Raw genomic sequence first — 21,979 nt, 5'->3', positions numbered from 1 at the left:
AAGAAAAAGCGTACAGTAAAACACATTGACGGTGAAACTATGCTGGCGGTGAAACGTCATCAAAAGGCGACTGCTCAGCACTACCGATCAACTATCCACTCAATTATACATACATAATCGATGCAAACTCCGTCCCTTTTGCTCGAATCCCTGGAGTGGGGGACAGAGTGATTCCAAACATGGACAGGAGAGGCTTGTTAATAGCAGACGCACATATGGGTGAGGGTCTCAGACACCTCAAACTAAAAGATTCCCTGGAAGAATTACAATCAGTGTACTGGTGGCCAGGTATGAGCCTGCATCATCACATCTTTGTAAAGAACTGCCCAGACTGCAATAGAGATCGCAGTGGCGAGAGAAACGGTATATTAGCATGGCGTTTCACTCCAGAATTGAGCAACAATAAAAACTAATGCGTCCAATTAACATATAAAGACTAGTTTCCACTTGTGATGTAGACCCCAGCACTCGGCTGACGTCTGGACTGTTATAAAAAGATTTGCGAGTCTATAAAACCCACTTTTCAGTTGCCCAGCCCATGATCAATCATCGGTCAAACCCAACATTCTTCTTTAGACAGGTCGGACAAACCCATAATAAAAAAGGCCACAACCCAATCATAAATAGACCACACAGAAAGGAGCAGAAACAGGTGAGAGTAGGATAAGGCATATTTGTGTGCAGTAAAACTTTACGATGTCCTGTGCTCTGATCCTTAATCTTGATCAGCTAAAGGGCAGGAACTGGTTTAACAAGGTCAGCTTCAGGCAACAGGGTCAGTTCACTCAGGTCAAACAGAAGTCAGCACGAACTGGAGCTAAGGTGTACATGTCCTTAAAAAGACTAGTTCAGCCACAGTCATCGGCCTATATGAGGGCAACCACAAAATGGCTGCCATACACAAAATGGAACCCAAGGGTTCAGAACGAAATCCCTAAATACGTAGTGAATCGCTCGGTCTAACGTGATGAAAACACTCATACTTGCTGCACTAACTAGTTACGGTTCGCTAATATCAAATTCGTAACGAAACCATGACCTTTATGAAACGGGTTCAGAATTCACGGAACCTCAAGATCTAACATACGGTTGTGGGGGGGGGAGACCTTCCAGCTACGATACTCCTGCAAAGAGCATGATGTGCCCCATGCTGTGCTAGGATATTCATGGACTCATGATATGGTTCTTCTAAACCAAAATATCCAAAATCTTGGACCTGCTCAAGAGATGAGCTATCCAACCTAAATGTGTTCCTAAAATCCTTGTGCAGTCTAAACGTAATCAGCTTGATTTTAGCAGAGTTGGTGACTAGCTCTTTTCATCTACAGAATTTCTTAAATATATCTAGTAAATTTGGCAGACCTCTTGGCATATTTGAGACAATAAGGGCATCATTAAATGTGAAATTTTAGAACCACATAACGATGGCACTGTATTGGTGCCAATGCTCGAGACTAATGTACAGAGAGAAAAGCATTGGGGCGAGCAAGCAATGTTTCTGCAGGTCTTTATTTACAGAGAATAGCCTTGTGTTTTCCCATGCTGGCCCCCTGCACACCGTGACATAATTTTCATTATGTAATCATTGAAAACACTGAGAGTTGGATGGGATGCTTAGATCATGTCATGGGCTACAGGAATGTGTTGGAGACATTATTGAAGGAAGACTGGAGGTCCACAAACACCACAGACAAAGGTTCCTTTTTAAGAGACATATTTTTGCAAAAGCAGATAAAACCTAAATGCCCGGCCCACTGTGCTAATTTTCTTCTTGAACTCCTCCGCCTGACAGTGCAATAGAACATTATAATGCTTCACTCATGAACCCAGTATTGCTAACAAACAGATGTGAAAATGTTCTGGACATTATCTAGTATTATCTTATTGAGTGGGAATTTCTGGCGGCAATCCTGAAACCATTATTGTGCCCCACCACTATTTCAGCTCCCAGCCAGGATTTTGGTATAGGGGTCCCGTTCAAAATGGCATTACTTACTAGCAGGATGTATCTGCCCCAGAGCACAGGATTGGATTTATATAGGTCAGCTGGGCTTTTATCAGGGCCTGGAGCCTTTTCCCCATTTTTTGTCTGGTAATTGCAGACAGAACCCCGGTTACAGTGAATGGATCCAGATGGGAACTATTGGCAGATACCTATGCGAGGGGGCCCGTCTCCTACCTGAGCGACAGCATCATAGCGCAAAGACCAATATGATGCAGGCCAGCAGTCTTCTTAATGCAATATATGACATATGTGGGTGTTTTTATTGTACAAATTGCAGTGGTACAAAACGGATAATTCACAGAGATCTGGGAAATATGTCATGGGTTCCAGTGAAAATATTTCACCTCTCCTTGTGAAATCATCATAATGATAGTCTCAGACCTCTCTGCACAGCTTTACCATTGTCCTTTTAATCACCTTTCTATTCATGAAAGGTAATCAAAGGGTGGACAGTGTCATTCCAATCAGTGCCTGTTAGCTCCATTTTGTAGAGAACAGCTATATTTTCTTTTTAACTGTGTTTATTTCTGAAATCCAACGTTCTTCGCTTTATAATTAAGAATATTGCTTGTCTCAGCTTATAAGAGTGTAGCCCTGTACCTCAGTTACTGTTTACAAAAAACTCTTCTCTCTTTAAAAAACACACATTTTCGAGGCTGACAGCCCCGAAATACAACGCAATATAAATAACACGTAGCGTCTAATGTGTTAAATGGTCTTTTATTGCCATCTTGGGGTTCTAGTGACATTTGCAAACAACTTGGTTTTTTGCCTTCGTGGGTCATTATACCACCCGAACAGAACTGCTCAATAGCAATATAAGACCGTTCTGTATCCTATATGTCAGTGGCGTAACGCAAAATGTTGGGCACCCCCTGCAGAATGTGATGAGGGGTTACCGAAACTTCAATATTTCACAGATATTTATTGGCATGAAGAGTTGAGCAGCAGGGGGTCTGTGTTACGCCCCTGCTACATATAACATGTCACATTTTTATGTGACAAAGAGAAGCCTGTCTAGTGAAAATTCACTAACAAAACAGGCGTAAGACGTTTGCTCACATCAAAATCTTTAATGTCTGTGAAGTCTTGCAGTAGTGATCGAAATGGAAATTGATTAGGTGAACACTTAAGTCAATTATACCATCCCCCTACGCCAGCCATCCAATAATGTCCCATTATTTCACCAAAGGTTTCAACTTAAAAGGGCTGGAGGTAATTGAGAAGAAAAGGCAGTGCTGGAAAATATAACCTGCGGTAGGTGCATACACTGTCCTCAATATACCGCATTTTTTCACCTGGGGTGTCCCACAGTAACACCCCACCTTCTGACTGAGGTACCATGATTACAGCACCAGTGGTGTCCCTGGACTCAGCACCCCATGCTAAATGAGTGACACGTGTAGGGTTTTCAAGTGCTATGGGATGGGAAATAGACACACTAGCTGGGATTAAGGGTGATGGTCTGCTGTAACTTTGTACATATGTAAATACAGATATTGCATGGCAACATATTGTACTCCATCTAGTCCTTATGTAGAGTACTACAGTATTTTAGTGAAATGCTAAACATTTTCAAAATACGGTTCCCGCACTTTTTTTTTCGTTTTACTATTTCTGCTGCTTTTAGTTTGTAATAGAAATACCACAGCACTTTACAGCGTAATTGACAGCACGAACCCACAGAATAAGTGGCCAATATTATTATTACTGTGCTGGGAGTTACTGTTGTGTATACTTCACTGTTCTCCACGAGGGCTGCGTCAGATGCACTACTACAAAAATGACAGTGTATGTAACGTTTTTTACCCATGCTGCGCCGACGGCTTGTCGCACGCTGCTACAAGAGGCCCAGTGTGTCTCAACTGCTGAGGCAGCAAGAGTCAGAGGCGGCAGGTGCGGGGACAGCTCACGTTTCTTCATGCTGCCAGGGGGCGAGGGGCAGAGCTGGCCAGGCCTGGCACCCTTCGGCCGCAGCCCTGGAGTCTCTGGCAGCCTGCACCCTGAACTGTCTGTGCCTCCCCGACAATGCCACGCGAGCACACCGAGGGCACTGGCGCTGGCACAGAAGGTGCTACCAGGCCCCAGTGCCCTAGCGCTATGCAGCAGGCTGGGTGGTCGGCGCGCTCTGGTGATGGATAGATAGTTCATTGAATGTGGGGGTTCTGCGGGCCCTGTCTACGCTCCCAACGAAAACACAACAGTGCAGGCTTCGTGTTTACTGACTAAACAGCAACCATGCCAGCTCTCGTGTTCAGAAGGAAGGCTGCGTGGGCACACATATTGATAGTTCTCCGTGTTTTTTTATGCTGCGCTGGTCAGAGGCGGCTGAGCATCACTTTGCAGGAGCTGGGCGGGGGGAGGTGTCAGATGACGCAGACCTGCGTTTCCTTTGTTTCTCTGGTTTTCAGTTTTAACATGTCACCTTTCAGCCACTTTGGAGCGTTGTGCATACAACCGAGTGAAACAGAGGTAGGTGCAGCTAGGGTCTGCTTATACGCCACCTACCAGGTAAGCTCGGACAGAGTAGCTATGGAATTAAAACCACCCCTCCCCCGCCCCTCGAGGTTCGCACCGCAGGCACCTCTAAATTCACATTCATTGCTGAAAAAATGGCAGAATTTGACAACCAGTTTACACCAAATAAAACAATGATTAGGTAAAAATGGTCTCTGGCCAACAGGCCTACACCCAAAGGAAGTCTGAAAGCATCCAACAAATATATAGATAATTGTTAAGAAATTGTGACTGTCTTGCCCCCACCACTCTTTTCGACCCTTCTGCGGGCATGCAAGGTGTGGTCATTGTGTGTCCCTGGTTAAAAGGTTAAACACTCTTTGTAGCTTTTTAAAAATGAAACACTTATGAACATCCCAAACCTTCATTAAGTCCAATGCACCGGAACAGGATATGGCTATTTAATGTCACTCTATAGCGCCACATTGTCACCTTGAGGATACTTTGGAACGCTAGAAAGAAGTTAGGCCAGAACAGATATGGCAGGGACACAGGTCTTGAGTTATAACTGTATTGGTACGAACTATGCAGCTGAAAGCACGAGCAGCGTACGTCACTTTAGCATTTTCGGACAAGGTAAAATACTGAAGCTAACTTTTAACTGTATAATCTATTCTGCTCTTCGCGTGAATAACCAAGGCCTGGGACAGGAAAGCCGATTTTTAGCGCGCGCTCTGAGCTGCCCGCAGTGCCAGACGCCCTGGATGTGAAGGCTCTGTGAGGTGAACTTGGAGGCTGGCTCGGCTCTGCCTAGAGGGCGCAAATAATCGTCCCGGCTGCAGAAGCCCTCACAAAGGGCGCCAAACCCTCTCTGAGATAACACTGCTAACCACAGAAAACTGGAAACCGCCGCGCGAGCTGGCGACGGCCGCAGGAGCACTGCTCAAAAACACAGTTTTGTAAACAGACGCTTCTAAACCCTCCCGCTCTTTATTAAAAAACAGAAAGGAAAAAAATGCACGTTTGTTGATGCAAGAGGCCATTGAGAGGGAGCCGGGGCCGAAGTGCAAATGTATATTTAAAGCATTCTAGGAAAGATAGCAAGAGAGGCCGGGCTTTCAGCAGACACTTTCCCCTCTGCGCTATCACGGTCGCATTCCAGGCTCGGCCGGCCCCGCACTTTTCTGTCGAGGAACTTGCAGTGCAGATGCCTTCTCCACCGGGAAACCCTCTTCCTGCCCCCGAGCCGAGGGCACAGGGGGAAATAACTCCGTCTGAGCGCGCCCCGTGCAGTGCAGTGCACAGAGCTGCAGCTCTGCGATGCTGCGTACAGAAAGTTTGGAGTTTAGGAACAAACGCGCACGAAGCCTTGGAAATGTTATAGTTGGCGGCACTGCAGGCTGCGGATGCATGGGCAGGCGTCACTGCAAGCGAGTTATGGACTGCCTGGCATGTGTTCGGAGCTATAAGCACACACCTGTAGGTGGAATATAAATCATCTTACGCAGGGTGCCTATGCACTTCTAACTGCGCTAACTAGTGTCACTGTGCACGTACCCCTTGGTTGCTGTGCCCGCCTGCTCCTTCCACTGGGCACCTCTGCCACTTAGTCGCGTGCGCTGCGCATTACAAGGCAACACAGTGTCTGCTTCAGGGTTGTATACAGATGTTACTTTCACGAGAATTTCCAAATGAACCTCAATTTCAAAACAGGGACACTTTCTGGAGAGTACCCCAAAGCACACGTGTGTATTGTGGCGCGATCCAATGTAGGTGCAGCCTCGTGCGCTCTTGTGAAGCTGTAGCTGCACATAGCTAAGGGCACACCTCCTTATTATTGTTATTTTTTTTTAAATATACAAATAGCATACAATATAACTATTATCGGAGCATATGGCCAGCCATTCCAAAGTGTGTTACTCCCGAGTTGTTACTCAGAGTGGAAACAGTAGAAGCCCAGCTCCGCAGGGCACTGCCCCGCAGGCGAGAGGCCGTTCTCGGGGCCCCGCAGGAGGGCTGTGAGGGACCCGCAAAGCTGCTCCTCGGCCCCGGTGCGGCTGCACTGCATGCCGTCCTGTGCAGAGTGCTGAGCAGGGCTGCACTGTCAGAGGAGGGAGGGAGGGAGGAGGCGATCTCGGGACAGGGAGAGACTGGAGGGGGAGGGCGGCCGATCCAGACTGGTGGAGGGGGAGGAGAGCCACCGACCCCGGGACGGGGAGGGGAGGAGGAGGGCTGCTGATCCCGGGACGCAGAGAGAGAGGCTGGGGAGGACGCGTTGCTGCCGATCCCGGGGGAGACGGAGACAGGGGGAGGAGGGCCACCGAGCCCGGGACAGCAAGGCGCAGCAGGAGAGGGCTGTCTAGCCCAGGACAGGAAGAGAAAGCTGGGCTCGGAGGGCTGGCAGCACCGGGACAGGGCAGCGGGAAGAGAGCCGGGAGATCCCGGGACAGGAAGCAGGCTGTGGTGCCCGGAGCGCGGGAGGAGGGAGCCGGATCCCCGGGGCCAGGGCAGTCCGGAGCCGGGGCCGCAGCCAGAGGCGCGCAATCGCTGCCGGGTCAGAGCTCCGGAGGAGGGGGCCCGCACCCAGGGCTCGGGCGGCGGGGAAGGAAACTCTAGGCGGGGTTAAAGTTCAGCTCATGGAGCCGCACCGCGCCGCCGCCGCCCGCACTCTGCAGAGCTGGAAATGTGAAGGCACCGAGCGGGCGTGAGCTCCACTCTCCTCTCCCCTCCACACTCACAGCTCCCAGCCCGGGGCCGGCCATGTACTCCCCGCTCTGCCTCACCCAGGTAAGAGGCGCGCTGGCTGGCCGTCTGTCTGTCTGCGCCTGTGTGTGTGTGTGTCTGTCTGGCGCTCTCCGCTGCCCTCCTGCCTCTCTTCTGCTCCCGAGCTCTGTCTGGCGCTCCCTCTCCTGCCTCCCCCGGTCTGAGAAAGAAGCTCTCCAGCCAGCGCGCATGCAGCTTTCGGAAAAGTAACTTTCTTTCCATGTTGCTGCATCTGCACGGCCATTAGTGCCGCGGGCACATGGCTAATGGCGCCTACATATGTATGCTGCAGTTTAATATTTCACTACAACTTCTGGCTTGCATGATACTATCGCGGCACAGTGTAATGCGGGAAGGGGGTGTCTAACTAATGCACCCCTGTCAAACTTCGGAGCACCCCTCGGGAGGTGGCACCCGTGCAGACTGCTTTACAGTTCCATATGGGCAGACGTTCTACCAATACTGGTGCCAGTGCACTGAGTGGGTGCACCAGGGCATACCGCCGAAGGTGCCTCCACTAAAGACCCTGTGGGGTCTGCGCTGTGGTCTGGGGCTGCGAAAAGAGCCCATTATTGCTGCCCTGGTCTTCCTCCTCTGCGGTTTCCTGCAGGAGTTCTGTCATGTCCTGTCCCGCCCGCGGTTCTTTCTTGGGCTTTTCAACTGGGCTTTTAAAGTCACCACTGTTCACTAACGTTTGCCCCCTCATCTCAACAGGGTATGCAGAGGGATTCGGGCTGCGAGGAATGTTAACTTTGCTGTCACGGGGCTTAAAGGCAGTGGGGCTTGTCGCCGCTCCTGTCTGATTTCGTGATTCAAGTATTGGAGTGGTGGCTGTGCGCGCAGACTATCTATCCTCTCTTCTCCATATCCCACCTTCACTCTTGCATTACCCAAACCTCATTTTTTATTTCTTTATTTTTAAAGTGTTTTTTAAATGTTTACATAACAAAACAGCATTGAGTGGTACTTCCAACATTACATACCCCCCCCCATCTAAAGCCCTTAGTTGGTACAACCCCACTGGATTGCTCTCATGCTTTCCCCAGCACTGTTTCAATCTCCCTCCCAATCCTGTGCCAGGAGTTGTGGCGAGGTCTACCATAGGTTAGCCTCTAACCCAGTGTTATAGTTCACTTCCTCGTAAATCAAGAAAGTTAGGGTGCAGTTCTGACTTATTCACACCCGCCAGTGCTTAATTTGTAAAAGAATAAGTGCCGGGGCCCAAAGTTTTGCTCAGAAATCTGCGACCAGCGTTATCAAAGGTCGGAGTGCCCAATACCAAGGCTGTATTGTCTTAATTGTGCCTCATGCCTCTTTAATCAACGACACTCCATAGCTTCTTAACTCACTCTTGTAGGTTACATTTCCACCTGGTTTTCTCTCTTTTCACTGGTTTTCCATATCTTTCTGCATGCGCCTTTCCCCTTTTGTTTTTTTCTCTTTCTTGCTTTGTATCAGTCTTTTCAGGAAAAAAAAATGCCCATCCACAAAAATGAGTGCCAATGGACCCTACTGTCTCAGATTAAGTACTGCCCTACACCTGCTCCGAGGACTTAAAGAGGCAGAACTACATATTAGCCAATTACCAAATGTTGGCATTCACCCCTGGTAAAAATGTTGGAGTGGTGGGTGTGTATTACCTCTTTCTGCACTACGTGTGGTAGTCTAGCGCTTTATTCAGTGCTGCTATTCATTTGTAAACGTGTTGGTGGGGCAGTAGGCCTCAAGCTGTCACCATTCCAGGCAAGAGACTAGGGGCAATAAACCTATGTCTTGTGCCGCTTAATGAAAGTATTGCTGAGGTAAAAGGCCAGTGCCCGATTCCCTGCTTCTGCAAGTGTTGGTGGGGCAGTACCTTTAGGTCTCCATCAACCCTACCCATGCTGAAGAGGCACTAGGCCTTCTAATCCCCGACACACCTGACATTGGCCCAACCCATAAATTCTAACCGTGCAGAACTGCAAATAAGATGCGGCTGCTATAGTCTCCATGCTACAAATGCTCCTGGGCATTAGGCCTTCTCCGTTCTACCAACTGATCATCCTGGTGTGTATGCTGTTGGGAATGTGGCACACTGGTCTTTTGCACGCTGCTGTGCTGGCTGCCTATGTGCGACAGTAGGGGCACACCGGCTTGCGATCTTCCCTCCGTTGTTCCCCAGTTTGCTACCTCTGCTGTTGGGTCACACGACGGCCTATCCTCTGCTGCTCCTGCCTCTCTTGCTTCTCTTTCATGGCCGCGCTGCAACTTTTCTTCCCGCCAGTCGATCTTGCATCTTCCTGCTCGAGATCTGTGGTAGAGACTTTCTATCTATCCTCATTAATACTGTGCATGGGGTTGACTGTGAGCAAGTCCAGCTATTTTTTGTCCTTTGTACTGAATGTGTGCAGCGTGTGTTTTCTGTTACTTACAGAGCAGTTACGAGAATGTTCTTAAAGTATAACGTAGAGCTTATAACTTGCTGCAAGTATATAGAGAAGCGTACATGCTGTGCCTGTGAATGAAAGTGTAGAGCTGCACCTAGAGGTTTATCACTTGTGTTGGTTTTTGAAAGTGAGCTAAAAGTAATATATATTTTATTTACTTTCGATCTATGGCCAGACTCTGTTGGCAGAATGTCAGTAGATTTTTGGGAGTCGGGGAGAGGGAGAACGTTTATTTTCTAGGCCTATTAGGTTAGTTGCATAAAGAGATTTTTTTTAGATATTTTAAACGTGCCTTCTAATGTCCACAGAGTTCATAGTGTCTTTCCTTCCCTCCTTTAACTACCACATTGTGGAGCATATATTACAAAAAATGAAGGCTATGCGCAGGTAGAAGTTTTGCATGGAAAATTAGCCATAGAGAAATAGCCCTAAATATCGTAATATCTAGTTTGCAGAAAGACCAACATATAGGTACAATATTTTGTGGGCAACTGCATGTATATTAAAGATTACACTGTTTTAAAGTGACTGAGAACTCAATTCACGAAGCCTTTTCAGTGTACGGTTGAGTCATACACCTGCCTTTCAAGGAGTAAGGCTGGCTTTGTGAATTGAGCTGTGGGGCACAAAATATCTTGGTTGAATAATATTTGGAATCCTGCATTTGGGGCAGGAAAATGGCGCTGTCTAAAATATATTTTAAGTTGACTTTCATCAAAGTGTTAGTTTAGTAAATATGAGATCTACACTGGGAATTGAGATATTCATGTAGCAAACATTTTATTTCTCTTTAATCAACTTTTCTTTAAATGAGCAGTTTCACTAAAGTTGGCCACTGGTATGTTTGCAGTGTTGGTGAGGAGCTTATTTTGTATTTTTCCCCACACAGATTAGGAAAGACATTTTTTGATTTGCGCTCATGCATGGATGTGCAAATGCATGAATACCCTTTTCCTTTTCCAAAAACGTGCATGGCACAAGTGGAACTGTTATTGACCGTACCTTTGGATTAAATTTTATTTTTTTGTGCGAATTTAGCTAAGTTATTTTATTTTTCATACTATTAAAGGCGATACAAGCAGAAATGCTATTAGAATAAACACACCACATTTCAATTCTACTTTTTTTTTTAAAGCAAACTGGTTTATATGCAGGTTTTGAACCTCAATTTAATCATTCCTTTGTGAATATCAAAGCACTTCGCTGATGGCAGTATGCATGTCTAAGTCTTGACGTCTTCATTTCAAGAAGTGCTGTTTTTTTTACCAGAACATTTGGCTGGAAAGACAAAAGTTCAACTGTTAGTTTGGTGGCCTGACTTCAGTTTTCGAATAACTTTTGTATTGAACCTGGTTGTTATTTTTTGTGCAGAAATGAATATGTAGTGTCTTTCTTAGGTAGGATTACTGTGACTTCTGTGTATGTGCATTTTTATGCGAGGGAGAGTAGAAAGGCCTTTATTCATAATATAATGTTAATTTATTTTTGAAATTTGTAGTGAGTAGCGTTTACCCAACATAATCATGGCACTATAGAACAACTCCAATTTGAGTTGAATGGAACATTATTTGTGTTGCATTGAGTTATTTTAAAGTCTTTGTGCTCTCAACTAAGTGCATAAGTTTAACAATACATTTCAAGTGATGTCTGACAGAGTACTTCTGTCATATAGTAGTACAGAACTTGTTTCTTGAGAACTTAAGTAACACAAACAATTGGTAGTAAGTCGATAAGGATTTTAAGTCCAATTTGTTTAGAATTTAAATTTTAAACAATCAGCAGAATGCTATTTTTGTGTTTGTAGATTTACTTGTGTGTCATTTAGGCACATGCTGTGATTAGAATAAATGTTCCCTTTTACTTTCTTGAGTGTAATATTGAATTATTGATAACATTTTATTGCCTATACCTCATGCCAATTTGATCTTTGAGTGATTTTAAAATGTGTTTTTCTTATCATTTACTTCTATTAACTACATTGATATTTGGAATGTCATACTTAAACAAGCTGACATTTTGGTGGACAAATCACTAGTGTGAACACCTCTAAACCCATCTTCTACAAAGCTGCATCTGCAGCCTAAAATTATGAGGGAGCTATATTTTAATAACAGATTATCTGGCTGTATTTAAAGTAGAATTTGTTATTGTATTGTCTGCACCCTGTTAGTTCAATGCACTTCCTGCGAAAATCTATTTGCAAACCCTTTGTCTTATACTTTGAATCTATGCGTTTGGCACTGGCAGCATACTTTACCAAAGTTTCTCGTATTTGAAACTCAAGTGAAAGCAGATTGGAATGTTTTGCAAGCTTAACTGGTGTTTTTGACCAGTTATTTGGTTTGAAAAGCGTTTTATACTTAATTATCTCTCAATTTCAGTGTATGCCTTTTAGTATTGGCGGTAGATTAAAAAAAGTATAATGCAGTACAATTATTTCTGGAAAATTGGATTTATTTAGTAATAAATTAGCAAAACTTTCAACTGCTCATTTTGATAGATCCTGTTCAAAAACCCTTTTTATGTTATTACTTTCAATACCATGCATTTCAAGTTTTGTTTGTCACGTTAAAGTCTAATTTTGGTGTCTTTTTCACTATTGTTTCAAAGAGTACTGTTGTACATCCATTGCTATATTTTCTTTTCTTGATGGCGTCAACTTAGAAAAAGCTATTGTTCGAGCCAACAGCCTGGTGCTTTGCAGTTTAAAGGACTACTTGATTACAAGAAGTTTCACAATTCCCTTTCCATTTATCCACGCCACAGTCCCCTGCAGCATCTCTTAAAGTAATGCCTCTATGCTTCCCAATAGGTTAACAATGCCCTTTTATTTATCACTAAAATATAGTGTAAAATAAAATAAGGACTTCTGTAGAAAAATAATATTGTAGTAGTTGTATGTGGTCTTGAATTTTCTTCTTTCCTTAGTGTTTACAACAATCGTAAAGACTACAGTTTTCTTGGAAGCCTGGTGTATATTTGGAAGTTAACAAAGGATACTCACCATTTGGATTTATGACACTTCAGTGCATTTAATATTTTTTTTAATCTAAAGGTGAAAAGGTGCAATTACTTTAATATAACAATTTACCCATTCTTTTTAGTTTATTGAAAATACAGGATAACTCCTAAATCAGGGTCTTTATGTCAGAGATAACTAAAGGTAGGCCAGTCATGCTGTTAATTTGTCCATGAAGGCTGCCAGTATGCCATAACTAGACCAAGAATACCCAAAATAGTTAAGGATGACCATTATTATGCCATTGACACTATTGATCCATGAACGGACGTAATTGTGATAGAGATAAAACCTTTATGATACGGCTAGCAAGCACCTTTGGCGGTCCTTGACACCAGGTGTATCTTCCAGGAAGCAAGAGGGTTTATTAAGCGAACACACATAAATGAATGCAGGTGAGGCTCTTAATTTTCTCTGCTCTGTATCACAGATTTCCTCAGCTCTTGGGTTGATCATGTAACCAACTGATGCATGTTCGCTCCAACTCCTGCAGTCCCATAATTTGGTGGGCCAGCACTGAAACTGCTCAGGCTACTACTTCCACTCTTCTTTTACAATGGTGCTGCTGATAAAGCGTGGGTTTGCAACATGGCCACTCACCTTTTGACTTAGTTCAAGACTGGATAAAGGTTGTCACGGGGCAGACCCAATAGGCTGACACGGTGTCTGTTTAATTGTCAGTATGAGTCCCTGCCATACGTTTGCTGGCTGCCGAGCAATAGGTCTTACAATGTGCAGTGCTGCCTTCTTTAATATGCATAGACTCTCTGAATGAGATACTGGGATTGACTTTACCTCTGAGAGCTACTTTGAGGGTACTGGTGAGCTACCAGTAGCTCCCAAGCTACTTGTTAGAGACTACTGACCTAAATAATCCACTCTCACATACAGATGGTGTTTTAGTCTCTTTGCAGTAGATGAGGCGTATTTGAAATTAGCTAAGATGCTATTGGTTTTAAACAGGTGTATTGAGATATGGAGATATTGTTGTGATATGAAGATATTGATGCAGTACGGCTATTTTTATGGATTTCATCAATCTAAACTTATATTTTTGGGAAAACATCTTATAATTCCTTTAAAATATTTAATGTTCTTAAATTGTAATAAATGAGAAAAACAGGTGTCATATTCGGGTAGTTGCTCAGTGATGTTGCTAGTAGAAATCAAGTAAAATTCTATTTATTTTACCTTTCACAAACAGAAACCATATGTATTTCTAGATGTATTTTACAGTTCTCACTAAAACTTCAACAAAGACCAAAGCAAATTGCGGTGGTATTGGTATATGAATATTGACCCCCTGTACCTTTGCAAAGACCTCTTTTGCAAGGTGAGGTTATAGATCTATAGCACCAATAAATGTTACTTAACCATACACCTTTCTATCCTCTGCCTATGGGAACAGTCCTTTGGGCATTTGCTTCTTGGAAGTAAGCATACTTAAAAGTAAATTGAAATGCAAGACTTTCTATGACATAATGCCCTTTGTACCTTGAATTACTTTCCCACAAAGCTACGTCAATGCGTATGACTATAAGTGGGTAAGGGCCATCCCAAATAATTCCTACTTCTGAGGCTTCCCCTACATAGAAACTTATACTTCCACCAGCACTGTTTTGAACATTAAATTTCCATAGGTTCACTTGACGACAACCAGCCATTCAGAATACTTAATTGTCAGTATGTTTGTGATCCTAGTTTTTGTTTGAATGAACCAAATAATATTTCACTTGATTTCTAATACATTAAATGGAATACAGTATAAGAAAGCTCTACCAGTACATAGAAATCTCTTGTTTCTCATTTGGTAGCCAGTCATGCAGAGACTTGCAAAATTAACCAGCTCAAGCCAGATAGACCATTAGCTGTCTGGTCCTAACTGTAGCATACATTGGTTTTGTGATCAAGGTATTGTTCTGTGGCATTAGTGTTTACAATGTTATATGTTATAAATTAAGTCCTGTGCATTCTTACTTCTGTCATCTAGCGCACATGAACAATATAGATTTCACGAAACATGCTTTGCGTTGTAGCAAAAATAGCCAATTAACATAGATGTTACTGACTTAGAGTGGAGCATTTCGATGTTCTTTCAAGTACGACTTACACCTTGATTTAGAAGTTACAATGTAACACAGAGGGGAGTCGGGAGTAATGTTATATTTGTAGCTTGGGTTAGTCAAGAAGCAGATATGATGGTAAAGAAAACAGGAAGCATATTCAAAAACACCTTGGACAGAACTAGTAATCATAAGCGAGGGGGCCTCTTGACAATGTAGGGTCTGTGTGTCAAGAGTAGACAAGAAATGGACAAATGGACTGCACCTGGCCATCTTAATCAGACGTCAGATGCTGTTCGTATGTGAATGCTCGTGTTCGATTACAGTAGTGGCTAATTTCCAATAGAGAATAGAATGTGGATCATTGGCCTTGGTATTAAAGGTAACCCGAGGTCAGGCACTTGGATGCCTTTATTCATTTTACTTAGCCAAGCCAATGTAACCCTGAAGGTACCTACGTCCCAATCAGCAGTGCCTGCACTGATAAATATATAAAAGTGACAGAGGCGTAGAGGCTGGTTGCAACCTGAACATTTCTGGCCCAGACTAGCAGAATAAAATGCCAATAGCTTTTCAAAATAGTAAATATACCTGCTTTTTTGTCAAACTACTTAGTTTCCATGCCAAACTAACATGGGGGTGGAATTGTCCAAAACACTATGGGGTCGATTAGGATCGCGGACGGACTTGAGTCCGTCCGCGACCCCTGAGGAGGAGGGAACGTCCGCATGGGCTGCGGCGTTCCCTCCGATCAAATTAGGATGTGACCGCCAGGGTGGCGGTCACATCCTCTATCTCTAACATTGCGGCGGGTGCAGCTTCAAGCTGCATCCGCCGCAATGTAAAAAATCCATGCACAGCATTTGCGTGCACAAAGCGGCAGGCACCGCGCGGTGCCTGCTGCATTGTGCACGCAAATGCAGGGGGGTACCATAGGTACCCCCCATGTGCACCCCCCACCCCACCTTCACCCAGGGGGCCCGCAACGGGCCCCCGAAGTGAAGGTCCGTATGCTTTTCCACGGCGGTGAAGCCGCCGCGGAAAAGCATATATTTTCAGACATCCTAATATGCCTGGCGGTGTCTGATAGACACCGCCAGACATGTTAGTGCTTTTCCGCCGCGGTCGCCTTCCGACCGCGGCGGAAAAGCGGCGGACAGATTATCAGACCCACCAGCCATCCTAATTTGGCGGTGGGTCTTTGGAGTCTCCGCCGCGGTTTTTCCGCATCCTCCAGGCCGGCGGACACTTCCGCCGGCCCGGAGGATGCGGAAAAACCGCCATCCTAATCGGCCCCTATGTCTGTGTATTAAAATATTTGTTTTCATGACCACTCTTAAATTGCTTCAGGATGGTGTGGAACACTTTTAAAAACAATAAACAAAAGCAAATACAAGTGCAGGTAACCTGTTTTAGAATTTCATATCTGTTTGAGAATACTATTTTCACAAGCCAAATCTTTGTTGGTGGCTTTGCCCATATTCAGTGCTTAATTTGAGTTTGTGGTTGCAGGTGGGGCCACCGACACTCATTTTTGGGGACTGCACTACTTTTCTCTCAACTGCCTTAGATACTCGACCAGAGAGACAAAGCACAAATGGGGGGAAACAGTGACAAAGGGAGAAAATAAAGCAGGGATGAAAAATAACATACAAGAGTGAGATAAAGGGGCAAGAAGTGCCTGGTGGTGCATTAAAGAGGCATTCATCAAGAGAGAGGGATGAGGAATACTTGTCCCGTTCAGTTCCCCAAGGACAATATTGTGGTAATCAAGTAGAAAAGGACAGTGTCCTTTTCTACTTGATTACCACAGCATTAAAGAGGCATACAGTAGAATAGACTACGCGGCCTTCGTATTAAGCACCCTGATCTTCAATATCGCTAGCAAAACTTTACCACTTATTTGTGGCCTTATGTCATAAATTTAGCACTGTACATATTTAAAGAAATAATCGTTTAAAAACAATTCTTTCAAAATTAGGTTATGTTGTAGCCAGAAATCCAATGGTGAATGCGAGTTAAGCCTGGATAAACATTGAAGAATGTGTAAAATGTAAAAATTATCTCTGCATATTATTAGGTACAACATTATAAGCTACAATACTTACCACTTAAACTACACCTCTTTTGGTGCTGTTGTAATGATTGATATATTCTCATTAGATGTAGAAATCTTGTCTTTTTTCCCATGCTCTCTGTTTATAAATTGGGATGTGATAGTTAATTACCCCTGCATCACAGAAACAAAATCATTTTCGTACACAATATTCAAAGGTAAAATTAGCCCTGAATTGATCTTTATCTACATTTTATATTCACCGCATTACTGACCATATCCTCCTAGCATTCCTTCTGGAAAAATAATACTGCTTCAACTGTGGCATGCAATCACAGCTAGAAGTGGATTGTTCAGCGATTCCTGCTTCTTCTTACAAGAGTAGCGTACTACATTTGTTTCACAGGCGAGGACCAGTTCTTCAAAAACTGGTGTATTTGAATTATCTTTACCTTCTTGTCCTGGTGAAATGTGAGGTTTGTGACAGAGTTTTATTTCCTATTCCCATTTTCTATAAAAAAAATCTTCCTTTGAAATTTGGGGTTTGTGACAGGGTTTTATTTCACTATTGTTAGAGAGCTTGTGGATGTGTTTGTTTTTATTGTGAGCATTTACACATTTGTCTATTTTGGTTTGCAGGATGAATTTCATCCATTCATTGAAGCACTTCTGCCCCACGTCCGAGCATTTGCATACACCTGGTTCAACCTTCAAGCCCGAAAGAGAAAATACTTCAAGAAGCATGAGAAGCGTATGTCGAAAGAAGAAGAGAGAGCAGTGAAAGATGAACTGCTGAGTGAAAAGCCTGAGGTCAAACAGAAATGGGCATCACGACTTCTGGCTAAGCTACGGAAAGATATCAGGCCCGAGTACCGGGAGGATTTTGTTCTCACAGTCACAGGGAAAAAATCTCCTTGTTGTGTTCTTTCCAATCCAGACCAGAAGGGCAAGATGCGAAGAATTGACTGTCTACGACAGGCTGATAAAGTTTGGAGGTTGGACCTGGTTATGGTGATTTTATTTAAGGGTATCCCGCTCGAAAGTACTGATGGCGAACGCCTGGTAAAGTCCTCACAGTGCTCGAACCCCGGGCTGTGCGTGCAGCCACATCACATAGGAGTTTCAGTGAAGGAGCTCGACTTGTACTTGGCATACTTTGTGCACGCCGCAGGTAAGACATCTTTTGCAGAGTTCCTCAACTTTGTGTTGTGATTTCTTGCCAGAACCCTCCAATATCCACTCACTTGAATGAAATGCAGACCAATGATGACTAGTGATGGTTTGGAAATTGATTTTTGTGCCTTTGAGTAGTTCTTAATGGATCATATTTTCTGAGTAGTATTGGTAGTCGCAGTCAATGCCTTGAATTGAAGTTATGGTAATATCTGTGATTTTAAGCGCATTGTACCTATATGTAAGAAATACAATTTGATAAACCATGTTAAAATGATATGTAAGATATCTCAATATCAAACGTATTGCATCTATAAGTAAGAAATGCATCTCAATAAGCAGTATTAAAATGATACATAAGATATCTTATAGAAAATAGTACTTATGCTCCTGTGTTGCAACCTCTGGTTTCTGATTTCAAGATAACTCACGAAGACTGAGTGTTTTCCTAAATATCATCAGCACTCTAGAAATGGCAATAACATGCTGTTATCTGTTACATATTTGTAAGATTATGTGACATAAGGCTTTTTGTCTTTTTTCTTTGTTTCTCTAATGGACATCTGCAATTTACTTGGGTAGCATCATACCGTAAAAATAATGTAAAATGTTGGCAAACAAAATAAATAATAGCACACAACACATAAAATCAAATTATAATTTACATTTAAAGTATCAGTCTAGCTTGTAACTCCATTTCCCCATAGCGTTAGCTTACAGAAGTTATTATCCTTACTTTTTTTTACCTAATGTGTGTTTTTTAACTTCGCATCAGTTTTCTAGAAACGTTTCAATTGTGTATGCTCAGGACCACTACCTGTTTGGGACAAGCACAGCAAGCTCAAAATAAACCATGTGAATTTTCTACAAATCATAATTCAGACTCTGTGTAACATTTGCAAATTATAGAAAATAGCCCTTTTGCACATTATTTAAGCCACCTGGATTTGAGTCAGAATTCACAAAACATCACATCTGTTTATCCATTACCAAGTGAAAAAAAATCCTTACAATCTTTGGTCTGCACGAGCATGTACACATCAGCTCAGTACTGGGGAAAATAGAAAAAAGACCCTGCTGCGGCTAAGGTGTTTAAATACATAGGAACATATAGAGAATCAAAATGAGTCTTCTTGCTGTGGGAGGGGCAGGAAAATATAGTAGAAGTAATGGTATATGCAGTCTAAAGAAAGACAAAGGAGAGAGTTTGGAAGGACTTTGAGCTTCTTTTGTGGTGTAACACATTGTTTAAGGTATATCTACATCTAATCTGAAGCAGATGCTATGGTGATAGACTTTTTTATGGTCTCTCCTAGAATTTGTTTATATTCTGTCTAATTTCAGAGTCAGCATTTTGCTTAAATGTTGAAGTGTTGGATGTGTTTTTGTTTGGTCACATCTTCCGCTCTTTAGTCTTGGATGAACTTATTGCAGAAATGTAAGTCAAATGCAAGAAAAGCAAGGAATGCAAAGAATGCTGTATGAAAATATTTGTGCATGTATAACTGAAATGTTCTGAGTTGCCTATTGAAGGATGCGTTTATGCTCCACGTTTTGTCAGTTGAAAAGTACATAAATTCTATATGCACAGAGTAAGAAAGGATAAATGTTATGTTGATCGTGCCCATTGTTCTTCACATGTGAAAGGCTGAATACAGTGTTTTGTGGTACGCTGATGATTTTAAGTAGACTACAAACCGACGTTGTTTTCTAGACTTCAGTGGAGTTTGTTTATTGAAACTTGTGAACCAATGTTATCATCTAAGACAATCATGCGGAAAAGGTCGTAGAGATTTAAATGCATGTCTGTAGTGTACTAACTCTGCTGCTTTCTGTGAAGTGGTGAACTTTTAAATACAGAGATGACACACTTCTTTATATGTAGTTCATTGCTTATAAACATTGATATTGTTTTGGGTCATTTGATGTGACTAGCTTATTTTTACAACTTTTAGTATTGTTTTAAATGTGGCGGTGTTAGGTAGTTTTTTAAAATTCTAATTAAAACCAATTTTGACTCTTAATAGACATAAAGGAGTATTACTTTTAGTTGCCGAAACCGATAAAACAGAACACAATAAAAGGAGCTGATATGATTTTAATCACATGCTGTGTTTACCCAAAGTGGTTTTCTTTATATTAATTCATGTGGTTATAGTCTCCCGCAACTCCATCTAAGTTGCTGTCAGACATAGAGGCTGTGTCACTTTATTCGTTACTTGGTGATCCACCAGACCAAAAGTCAGGCTTCCTCCCATCTGTGACATCTAGTTGTGTTGTGTTTACTTGTTTGGAGTAAACAGTAACTCAGTTTCTACCACACATGCCATTACATTATTCATTTGCAGACCCCAGAGACACACTGAGAGTTAGACAAAGGTTATTATTACAATTCAGTTTGCTGAGAGCAAGTGCTCGTGAGCACAGTAAAACCCAGTCTGTATATCTGGGATTTCTCAAACCCTATGGTCGGGATCTCCAGTGGGGTCATCGAAGGTTGTGGCGGATGGAAATGAATCCAATATAAGTCATACCCATTTTAGTAATCTTTAATATGGAGGTAACATGGTCACAACACCTTTTGGGTTTGTGTTACTAATGGAAATGGTTTTTATGTTAGATGTTGGTAGGTCCTTGTAACGCTTGGTGAGGTGCACCCAAGGCAAATAATACAATATAAGGTGTTCCTCCTTTGCTAAATGTACAAGTTATAATACAAAAGGAAGATATTAATTTGGGTCGGGTAAAAAGCGTGCATTATTAGGCAACCATTTTAATGTAAAAATCTTTGTGATTGGGAGCAAGCATGCATGCAAGTAATACCTTTTTAAATAACATTTATTTAGTTTTCATTGTTTAATGTTAAAAAATTTATCATAGGCAAGCAAACAACTTTTTTGGTAAGTATATGCGCAAAGCATATGTTCAAATATAGAATAAAGAAGATGGTCACCAATGTGAAAAGGAATTATGCTGCAGTGCAAAAGCTTTGAATATGTTCCGAAAAATTATAATGTTCCATGTTTGGGATACTAGATGACTTAGACCTAGTTTGGAACATCAGTCAATTTGACTGATGTTCCAACCTACGTCTTGTACCGTCTTTGTTTGTTCCAGTAACTACCCAAAAAAGTTTTGCATTTGCATGTTCTGTTTATGATGAATTTGTTGAACTGTAAACAGTATACCAAAGAAATATGTTAAAACTCCCACTTACAGTCTCATACATATTTTTATTTTCCAATGAATGACTAATGTTGTAAATGTTATAACTGATGCAAATTGATTATTTTCATTTTGTATTATAAAATAAGTTGTACATTTAGTAATGGAGGCAAAGGTTCAATTATTATTTATAACCAATGAAAATGTGGTCACATCAAAAAGGGTTTAAAAAACCTGCTAAATGCTCTGTATTATGCTACCTTTGTGGTAATGTAAACCATCAAAACGTTTTCTGTTAATTCAGTGTCCCATGAGAGGGGTAATAGACATGCCTACTGGAATTATGCAATTGTGTGTCGATTTTCACATAATTATAGATTTGCAGCATTTGCCTCATAATCCATAATCTGTTGCATAATCTACAGATTTTAATAATAAAAAGAAATTCTACCTCAGACGGTTCAAAGGATACTAAAAAATACAATGGCACATGTTGCTGCACAGTGGAAGGCCCTTTGCAAAGCTGGAATGGTCACCTTTCTGTTGCTTATTGCTATATTTGGGTGTTTACTGGTACTTATGAAGTGCAACCAATGCCCAGATAGTGTTACCAAGTTTAGAAATAGTGAAGTAATGCAATATAAAAATTTGCATGATTTGCCTTTTCTTGCCATATAATTGACTAAGTCCTGCCACATTGTTTTCCCTTCTGCTGCCACATAATTCCAGTAACCCTGGTTATAGAATATAAGCGGGCATCCAGATCTGATTTTTCGATAAATTGCTGTATCAGTGTTTGGTTATGTGTGATAGTATCCCCTAGAGGTCATAGCCCCAGCCTACAGAAGGAGT

General features: G+C 42.5%; 1 protein-coding gene across 8 annotated transcripts in view; it reads left to right on the top strand.

Annotated features, from left to right (window-relative positions):
• Positions 1-6,612: 6,612 nt before the first annotated feature.
• The window catches only part of NFIA (nuclear factor I A), a 453,578-nt gene continuing 438,211 nt past the window's right edge, over positions 6,613-21,979 (top strand). For 4 of the 8 annotated variants that reach the window (XM_078669719.1, XM_078669665.1, XM_078669714.1 and 1 more), the window contains exons 1-2: positions 6,697-7,249; positions 17,429-17,960. In XM_078669719.1, the coding sequence (XP_078525845.1) occupies positions 7,223-7,249; positions 17,429-17,960 (559 nt within the window). In that variant the 5' untranslated portion in view covers positions 6,697-7,222. Of the gene's footprint in view, positions 7,250-17,428; positions 17,961-21,979 lie in introns of all 8 variants that reach the window. The other 4 variants (XM_078669672.1, XM_078669705.1, XM_078669697.1 and 1 more) reach the window with 4 other exon arrangements.

This window comes from Lissotriton helveticus, chromosome 1_2 (genome assembly GCF_964261635.1).
Source record: "Lissotriton helveticus chromosome 1_2, aLisHel1.1, whole genome shotgun sequence".
Lineage (NCBI taxonomy): Eukaryota > Metazoa > Chordata > Amphibia > Caudata > Salamandridae > Lissotriton > Lissotriton helveticus.
The sequence above is the reverse complement of the archived record's forward strand: the minus strand, read 5'-3'. Positions and strand labels throughout refer to the sequence as shown.